Source organism: Rattus norvegicus, chromosome 1 (assembly GCF_021556685.1).
Source record: "Rattus norvegicus strain SHRSP/BbbUtx chromosome 1, alternate assembly SHRSP_T2T, whole genome shotgun sequence".
NCBI classification, from domain to species: Eukaryota; Metazoa; Chordata; class Mammalia; order Rodentia; family Muridae; genus Rattus; species Rattus norvegicus.
In genome coordinates this window covers 41,667,543-41,677,773 of record NC_141534.1, presented here as the reverse complement: position 1 = coordinate 41,677,773, position 10,231 = coordinate 41,667,543, and the positions used below count along the sequence as shown (strand labels likewise).

The 10,231-nt window shown below is 38.5% G+C and overlaps 1 protein-coding gene across 1 annotated transcript; it reads left to right on the top strand.

The window, feature by feature from the left end:
* The first annotated feature begins 1,068 nt into the window (after positions 1 to 1,068).
* LOC148006924 (retinoic acid early-inducible protein 1-epsilon-like) lies at positions 1,069 to 8,194 on the top strand. Its single transcript, XM_087602192.1, has 3 exons — positions 1,069 to 1,093; positions 7,405 to 7,656; positions 7,920 to 8,194. Exons 1-3 carry the CDS (start codon positions 1,069 to 1,071, stop codon positions 8,192 to 8,194), a joined length of 552 nt encoding a protein of 183 aa, XP_087458318.1.
* The last annotated feature ends 2,037 nt before the right edge of the window (positions 8,195 to 10,231 follow it).

The following is a 10,231-nucleotide window of genomic DNA, read 5'->3' as shown; positions in this document are numbered from 1 at the left end:
AATTTCATTAAAATGCCCATTGTTAGCCTTTTGTCTTGTGTTCATACACTCTCAGGTAATAAGAAATCCAGTCTGTGTAAAATGATCATCCAGTACACACACGGCAAGAGAAGTATATGCTATTTATCATTGTTACTTGTTTATTAGTTTGTTAGGAGGAAAGGACATCTTCACCAAAATGTTTTAGAAAAAACACTCAAATAAGTTTATTTCTAGCAGAAATATCTCCTGGCTCTCTTCCTTTGCTGTTGCTAGGTCACGTGGTGTCTGCCAGCCAGAGCTGAATTATGCCATTTCTAAGCAAAAAAAAAAAAAAAATGCTCCCCTGGCATGTAAACAGCCAGTCATCCCATGAGGTGACTCTGGTAATAAGGGTTTCACTGTTTGGTTGGGCTTTTAAAGGTACAATTCTCCTGACTCTTTGCGTGTGTCCCTAACATTTGCTTTTGCATATTAGCATCAAAGTCAGCAACTTACACCCCCCCCCAAACAAAGTGTTACTATAATTCACACAGACTAGGCATATTAAATATTCAGGTCTATTTAAAATTATTAAGTTTCTGCTAGAATCATGAAGATGTCTCATAACATCTGATGAGTTCAGTGGGGAGCAGCTTTTAAAAGGGGGCTGTTCTGAAAACTCGATTAAGCTTCTTTGTTGGCTTCTGTTTGTGGAGCCTGAGAGCCAACCCAGGCATTTGTGCGTGCCAGACAAGTGCTCTGGCACTAAACTCCAGCCTCAGATCAATTGTTCATAAAGACTAAAATTAATATGTATGTCTAATTGTGAAAGGCACTAAATGGTTTATTTATCTACTATAATTACAATCTAGGATCACAAGAGCTGACTTCCTGAAATCTATAAAACACAGAAAGGATAAAAAATGAAAGAGAACTTGATGTGGTTCTGACATTCATTTTGTCTAAAGTACAATGCGTGTTCACCAAAACCATGGTTTTTCTGCTTCATACCTAAAAATAGTACAACTTGGAAATAATTCTACTTTTAGGTATGTAAACCCTAAACTACAGGGTTTACAGGCTATTAGGTAACTCATAGCTGAAGCAATGCCGGTCACCTGCTTTGACTTCTGTACTGTCCATTTATTATTTTCCTCATCTTTTCTTTCTTTTTTACTTACTGACACAGATTCTTTTTATATAACCCTGGCCATTCTGGAACTCACTATGTAGACCAGGCTGTCCTTGAGCACTCAGAGATCCACCTGCCTTAGTCACCCCTTTTAAGGCTAGGGTTACAGAAGTACCACCACACCTTCCTCGATGTTTCTAATGATGCTTCCTCAAATAAAATATTGTTAGAGTATTGTCTGCATGTTATACTTCTATAATTTCAAGCTTTATAAAATGTAAGACCTGACGAGATAAGAATAGTTGAATTAAAGAAAAAGAATCAACTAGCCACACCCACAAGCACCAGCAATGAAAACTGGGGGTAGGTGACTAACTTTTCCTCTGACTCTATGATTGGCTGCTAAGCAGAGTAGAAACCAATTAACTGAGATGCAACCACATATCTGAGTCACTGTTCTGTTACTGTGAAGAGACACCATGACCACAGCAACTCTTAAAAAGGAAAGTATTTAACTGGGGCTGGATTACAGTTTCAGAAGTATAGCCCATTATCAGCATAGCAGGAAGCATGGTGGCACATAGGCAGACATGGTCCCAAAGAAGGGGTTCTACATCCAAATTCACAAGCAGCAGGAAGAGAGAGCTACTGGACCTGGGCTTGAGCTTGTAGAAATGCAGAGCCTACTCCCCAACCCCCAGTGACATACATTCTCCTGATCCTTTCAACTAGTACCACTCTCTGGTGACCAAACATTCAAATCTATGGCCTATGGGTTTATTCTTATTCAACCTACCATAAGGCAGTTTTCTGGATTGCAGCCCCCAATTTGCTTGTTTGTGTTTGTGAAACCAGGGATTGAACCCAGGCATTTGAGCATATGAGACAAGTGTTCTACTATTGAACTGTAGTCCTAGTCCAATTATTTTTAAAGCCTAAAACTAGGTTCTCTGACAGCAAAATTATAAAGTCTTTTTAAAATGGAAAGACTTTTATATCTAGTAAAATTTTCCCTTGGTTAGTAATCTGTAGTCATTCTTATTTATGGTCATGGCAAACTATAGTAAACTTAGCTGTCTGTCCATGTTAGGTTCTGTCAACTTGACACAGCTAGAGTTATCTCGGAAGAGGAACTTTGATCAAGAAATTTCTCCATTGGATTGGTCTGTAGACAGACACTCTACAAGGCATCTTCTTGATTAATGACTGGTACGGGAGGACTAGCCCATTGTGAATAATGCTAGCCCTGGCAGATATCCTGAGTGATATAAGAAAGCAGGCTGAGCAAGCCATGTGGAAGCAAGAGCCAGGAATCAGTCTTCTTCTGTGGCTTCTGCTTCAGTTCCTGCATTCAGGTTCCTGCCATGAGTTCCTTCCTTGACTTCCCTTCATGATGGACTGTGTGTTATAAGATGAAATAAACTATTTCCTTCCCAACTTGACCTGGCCTTTTATCACAGCAATAGAAATATCTAACTGATGTACTGTCTAAATCACACGTTCTAGTTTCCTTTCTGATGTTGAGATAAAATACCAGAGTAGGATGGAGATGGGAGATGGGGGTGAATCAATTTAGTTAGGATTTTATTGCTGTGAACAGACACCATGACCAAGGCAAGTCTGGTAAAGGACAACATTTAATTGGGTCTGACTTACAAGTTCAGAGTTTCAGTTCATTATCATTAAGGTGGGAGCATGTCTGCAAGTGACCTGCCTGGTGAACTCAAGACACAGGCCCACAGGAACAGCTGAAGACCTGTACAGAGGAAAAACTACATGCACGAAAGCAGAACACTCTGTCCCCATAACTGGCTGAAAGAAAACAGTAAAACAGGTCTACAGCACTCCTGACACACAGGCTTATAGGGACAGTCTAGCCACTGTCAGAAATAGCAGAACAAAGTAACACTAGAGATAATCCGATGGCGAGAGGCAAGCGCAGGAACCCAAGCAACAGAAACCAAGACTACATGGCATCATCGGAGACCAATTCTCCCACCAAAACAAACATGGAATGTCCAAACACACCAGAAAAGCAAGATCTAGTTTCAAAATCATATTTGATCATGATGCTGGAGGACTTCAAGAAAGACGTGAAGAACTCCCTTAGAGAAACACAGGAAAACATTAATAAACAAGTAGAAGCCTACAGAGAGGAATCGCAAAAATGCCTGAAAGAATTCCAGGAAAACATAAATAAACAAGTAGAAGCCCATAGAGAGGAGACACAAAAATCCCTGAAAGAATATCAGGAAATCATAAATAAACAAGTAGAAGCCCATAGAGAGGAGTCACAAAAATCCCTGAAAGAATTCCAGGAAAACACAAACAGTTGAAGGAATTAAAAATGGAAATAGAAGCAATCAAGAAAGAACACATGGAAACAACCCTGGATATAGAAAACCAAAAGAAGAGACAAGGAGCTGTAGATACAAGCTTCACCAACAGAATACAAGAGATGGAAGAGAGAATCTCGGGAGCAGAAGATTCCATAGAAATCATTGACTCAACTGTCAAAGATAATGTAAAGCAGAAAAAGCTACTGGTCCAAAACATACAGGAAATCCAGGACTCAATGAGAAGATCAAACCTAAGGATAATAGGTATAGAACAGAGTGAAGACTCCCAGCTCAAAGGACCAGTAAATATCTTCAACAAAATCATAGAAGAAAACTTCCCTAACCTAAAAAAAGAGATACCCATAGACATACAAGAAGCCTACAGAACTCCAAATAGATTGGACCAGAAAACAAACACCTCCCGTCACATAATAGTCAAAACACCAAACGCACAAAATAAAGAAAGAATATTAAAAGCAGTAAGGGAAAAAGGTCAGGTAACATATAAAGGCAGACCTATCAGAATCACACCAGACTTCTCGCCAGAAACTATGAAGGCCAGAAGATCCTGGACAGATGTCGTACAGACCCTAAGAGAACACAAATGCCAGCCCAGGTTACTGTATCCTGCAAAACTCTCAATTAACATAGATGGAGAAACCAAGATATTCCATGACAAAACCAAATTTACACAATATCTTTCTACAAATCCAGCACTACAAAGGATAATAAATGGTAAAGCCCAACATAAGGAGGCAAGCTATACCCTAGAAGAAGCAAGAAACTAATCGTCTTGGCAACAAAACAAAGAGAATGAAAGCACACAAACATAACCTCACATCAAAATATGAATATAACGGGAAGCAATAATCACTATTCCTTAATATCTCTCAACATCAATGGCCTCAACTCCCCAATAAAAAGACACAGATTAACAAACTGGATACGCAACGAGAACCCTGCATTCTGCTGCCTACAGGAAACACACCTCAGAGACAAAGACAGACATTACCTCAGAGTGAAAGGCTGGAAAACAATTTTCCAAGCAAATGGTCAGAAGAAGCAAGCTGGAGTAGCCATTCTAATATCAAATAAAATCAATTTTCAACTAAAAGTCATCAAAAAAGATAAGGAAGGACACTTCATATTCATCAAAGGAAAAATCCACCAAGATGAACTCTCAATCCTAAATATCTATGCCCCAAATACAAGGGCACCTACATATGTAAAAGAAACCTTATTAAACCTCAAAACACACATTGCACCTCACACAATAATAGTGGGAGATTTCAACACCCCACTCTCATCAATGGACAGATCATGGAAACAGAAATTAAACAGAGATGTAGACAGACTAAGAGAAGTCATGAGCCAAATGGACTTAACGATATTTATAGAACATTCTATCCTAAAGCAAAAGGATATACCTTCTTCTCAGCTCCTCATGGTACTTTCTCCAAAATTGACCATATAATTGGTCAAAAAACGGGCCTCAACAGGTACAGAAAGATAGAAATAATCCCATGCGTGCTATCAGACCACCACGGCCTAAAACTGGTCTTCAATAACAGTCAAGGAAGAATGCCCACATATACTTGGAAATTGAACAATGCTCTACTCAATGATAACCTGGTCAAGGAAGAAATAAAGAAAGAAATTAAAAACTTTTTAGAATTTAATGAAAATGAAGGTACAACATACCCAAACTTATGGGACACAATGAAAGCTGTGCTAAGAGGAAAACTTATAGCGCTGAGTGCCTGCAGAAAGAAACAGGAAAGAGCATATGTCAGCAGCTTGACAGCACACCTAAAAGCTCTAGAACAAAAAGAAGCAAATACACCCAGGAGGAGTAGAAGGCAGGAAATAATCAAACTCAGAGCTGAAATCAACCAAGTAGAAACAAAAAGGACCATAGAAAGAATCAACAGAACCAAAAGTTGGTTCTTTGAGAATATCAACAAGATAGATAAACCCTTAGCCAGACTAACGAGAGGACACAGAGAGTGCGTCCAAATTAACAAAATCAGAAATGAAAAGGGAGATATAACAACAGATTCAGAGGAAATTCAAAAAATCATCAGATCTTACTACAAAAACCTATATTCAACAAAACTTGAAAATCTTCAGGAAATGGACAATTTCCTAGACAGATACCAGGTACCGAAGTTAAATCAGGAACAGATAAACCAGTTAAACAACCCCATAACTCCTAAGGAAATAGAAGCAGTCATTAAAGGTCTCCCAACCAAAAAGAGCCCAGGTCCAGACGGGTTTAGTGCAGAATTCTATCAAACCTTCATAGAAGACCTCATACCAATATTATCCAAACTATTCCACAAAATTGAAACGGATGGATCACTACCGAATACCTTCTACCAAGCCACAATTACTCTTATACCTAAACCACACAAAGACACAACAAAGAAAGAGAACTTCAGACCAATTTCCCTTATGAATATCGACGCAAAAATACTCAACAAAATTCTGGCAAACCGAATCCAAGAGCACATCAAAACAATCATCCACCATGACCAAGTAGGCTTCATCCCAGGCATGCAGGGATGGTTTAGTATACGGAAAACCATCAACGTGATCCATTATATAAACAAACTGAAAGAACAAAACCACATGATCATTTCATTAGACACTGAGAAAGCATTTGACAAAATTCAACACCCCTTCATGATAAAAGTCCTGGAAAGAATAGGAATTCAAGGCCCATACCTGAACATAGTAAAAGCCATATACAGCAAACCAGTTGCTAACATTAAACTAAATGGAGAGAAACTTGAAGCAATCCGACTAAAATCAGGGACTAGACAAGGCTGCCCACTCTCTCCCTACTTATTATATAGTTCTTGAAGTTCTAGCCAGAGCAATCAGACAACAAAAGGAGGTCAAGGGGATACAGATCGGAAAAGAAAAAGTCAAAATATCACTATTTGCAGATGATATGATAGTATATTTAAGTGATCCCAAAAGTTCCACCAGAGAACTACTAAAGCTGATAAACAACTTCAGCAAAGTGGCTGGGTATAAAATTAACTCAAATAAATCAGTTGCCTTCCTCTATACAAAAGAGAAACAAGCCGAGAAAGAAATTAGGGAAACGACACCCTTCATAATAGACCCAAATAATATAAAGTACCTCGGTGTGAATTTAACAAAGCAAGTAAAAGATCTGTACAATAAGAACTTCAAGACACTGAAGAAGGAAATTGAAGAAGACCTCAGAAGATGGAAAGATCTCCCATGCTCATGGATTGGCAGGATTAATATACAAAAAATGGCCATTTTACCAAAAGCAATCTACAGATTCAATGCAATCCCCATCAAAATACCAATCCAATTCTTCAAAGAGTTAGACAGAACAATTTGCAAATTCATCTGGAATAACAAAAAACCCAGGATAGCTAAAGCTATCCTCAACAATAAAAGGACTTCAGGGGGAATCACTATCCCTGAACTCAAGCAGTATTACAGAGCAATAGTGATAAAAACTGCATGGTATTGGTACAGAGACAGACAGATAGACGAATGGAATAGATTTGAAGACCCAGAAATGAACCCACACACCTTTGGTCACTCCAGGAGTCTTCCTGAACACCTATATTAAGTTTTACCATGTTCTATGATCTCTCCCTCCCCCTATGTTTTGAGCCAGATTTTAAGTCTAATCACATGAACATGAATACTATCTGGTACATTTTATACTTCAACACTTTATAAAAGTCAATAAAAGTACTTGTGAGATAAATCCTCCTGCTGACATTATGTGTATCTGAGTATCCTACCAACCTAAGACAGTCAAAGATGGTGCAGAATTGAGGATCCAAAGCCGGTGGACCTCTTGATTAGAGGCTTCTCTTTCTAACCTTTGCCTTTCAAAGGGATTCTGATTGTCACAGAATTATGAGTCTTATGGCTCACTGCTCCCATTTTGAACTTACCACCATGTTTCTCTTATAGATACACACTCTCTTAGTTGCAAACTAAATATCAAGACTCCTACTACACATGAATTGCCCTGGTATAAAGGAGAGTGCTCAGAGGATGAAGTGCCTTTCCTTGTATTTGATAATATAAACAAGGCCACACCTTTGAATGACATAGAAAAGAAGGTAAATTACACTATTCCAAGTACAGAATTCACACAAAGCCTGAAAAACATTTCAGAAGAGTTGCAGAAACAGCTATATAACATGGAACCAGAGAACAGAGGTAAGTATGGGGCACTATGAAATGATAAAGGCTATTAATAAGCTCCAGGAAGGGTGTAGCACATATAAGAAGTGAGCTGTGGATGCGTAAAAGAGCTGAACATTGATCAAAGCTGTAAGTACATGGTACTTAATGTTAAGAAACAGCAAGCCAAGAAAGTAAAGAATATAGGTCTCTAAATATGCAGAGAAAGACTTGATCATTGAAGGGGTTGATGGCTATATAAAAGGGAAGAAGATGATGATTATGTTTGCCATTTGCAGGACATCGAACCTTGAAGGCCATTATGATGTCTCTATATAATCAAGGCCAACTCAGTAAAGCATTCTGGGAAATCACCTGTGGTGAAAAGCATCACTTCATGTTCGATTCAAATAGCATTACTTGGATTATGCCTCCAACTGAGGACAGAGGCACCATAGAAAAATGGAAGACTAACAGAGAATTAGAACAAGGTCTCTGGAAGTTCTCCATGGGAGATTCCCCTCACTGGTTCAAGAACTTCTTTAAAAACTGCAAGGAAATGCCAAGTAAGTAGGTACATTTCCACAAGGAAACATGCAGAGAACAGGCAGTTTTCTTGAAAAGTTTGATGACTTCCCTATGTGGATGTCACATGTGCATAATGGAAAATCTGAAAAACTGAATACTAATTTGTTGGTGGTATTTCTGTCTGTGGATCCAGTGATGAGCACAAAGATTTCTCTTTGCCATCTTAACCCCCAATGTTTTTCATTCCCTATTAACCAGTGATCCAGGCTCTACATGGCCTGCCAGTGAGCTCCTCGTCTGTGTGCATCATTGTATACTTCCAGCCTTTTCTTGCTCCACTGTAGCTGCCCTTCTACCAGCCCTAACATCACTTTTGAAGGCTTTATTATCTTTTTTGGCTCAATTAAACACAAAAAAATTGTGACACAGTACAATTATGTCACATTGTCTGATGTTTCAGTAGACATTTGCTTTCTTTGATAGTGAAACAAACTCTGAAAGACTGAGTATTAATTTGTTGGTGGTTTTTTGTCTGTGGAGCCAAACTCTGTAAGGACATCTTACACACACATTCTACTCATCTTTCTAGCCAGGGTCTGGGAAAATAGTTATCACACATGAGTTCCTTGTGCTACCCAGAGAGAAGTTGCTGATGGAGGTGTAATGTCAGCATCATTTATATTTTTTTCTGATTTTTTTTACAGGATCAACAGTAAAGGTCCCAGATACCACCCAGCCTACATTTGCCACCCAGATTCCACCTACAGGGAATAGCATCCAAGTCATGGCTTACCCCCAGATTCCATCTATAGAAATAAGCACCCAGCCTACATTTACCACCCATGGTCAAAGTATTATGTTTTGGGTGACTGTAGTTCTAGCAATCTTCACTGCATTGCCTAGGGTTGCTACAATAGTGAAAAAAAGGTAAGAAAAGGGCTGGGCTCATTCTTCTTGGTTTATTAATCAGGTAAGGACATAGGAGCCCATTTCCAATGGTCTAATCCAAGCCACTCTCTATCACAGTCTATTTGTTGCAGTTTAGTGGAATTTAATTACCTATGTGACCACATTTCTTTTTGTGTGTTGTCACTGATGGCCACAAACTACAGCCAAATATGCTAACTCACTAAGTACCACAAAAGGGAGATTGAAGTGAAATATTAATTACTGTGTCTTGGGTACTTGGACAGCAAAAGGGATGCAGTATGATAATATCTATCTATAAGACCACCTCATATACAGATCTGTTAATTCTTTTTCTCCAGCAAAATTCTCATATTTTTGAACCAGTTAATGTCACAGCAGAAGCAGGAGAAATTGCCAGAAGTTGTGATTTGCTATCACATAGCATTGTGACCACAAGAACACAGATCCACAGTTTTGCTCAACAATAGGGACTTTGAGTGGACTTGTAAGATAATGCTTTATCAAGTAATTTCTCAATGCAGCTCATCAACTTTGTCGTCAGATGTTTAGAGTTCAGTTTTCCTTTACCTAATGGACACATGAGTAAACACAAGTAGAAGCAATTTTCAAAATTTTGTCTTTTGGAGGCTGGAGTAGTGGCACATCTGTTAGGAATACTGACTGCTCTAGCAAAAGACCCACATTCAATGCCCAGCATCTACATGGTAGCTCACAACCACATGTAACTCCATTGCTACAAATCAACAACCTTTCCTGGCTTCTATGTATTCTGTACACACATGTTGCATGGTTGTACACTCAGGCATTTGAACATACATACAAAATATAATCTTTTAAAAGGCATTTAGATTTTTGACATTGGGATTGATGTCTGACACTGGACATTCAGGACTTGTAGCAACTATGTTCCTTTTTTAAAAAATTAGTGATATGTTTCATTTAACCAACTACCTCTAAAATGTTACATCAACATGGAACCAATATAAAGCATGAAGGAGATATTTTAGATCCTTTTCCCTCTTCAGGATCAGCTCTTTAAATAATAATGGAATTAGATTAAACTCAGGTCAAATGTTGACAAGCCCTCTTACAAAAATGCCATCTTGGTATCCTATACTTTATATAAAATAATTTAGCTTATTCTTTGAGATGG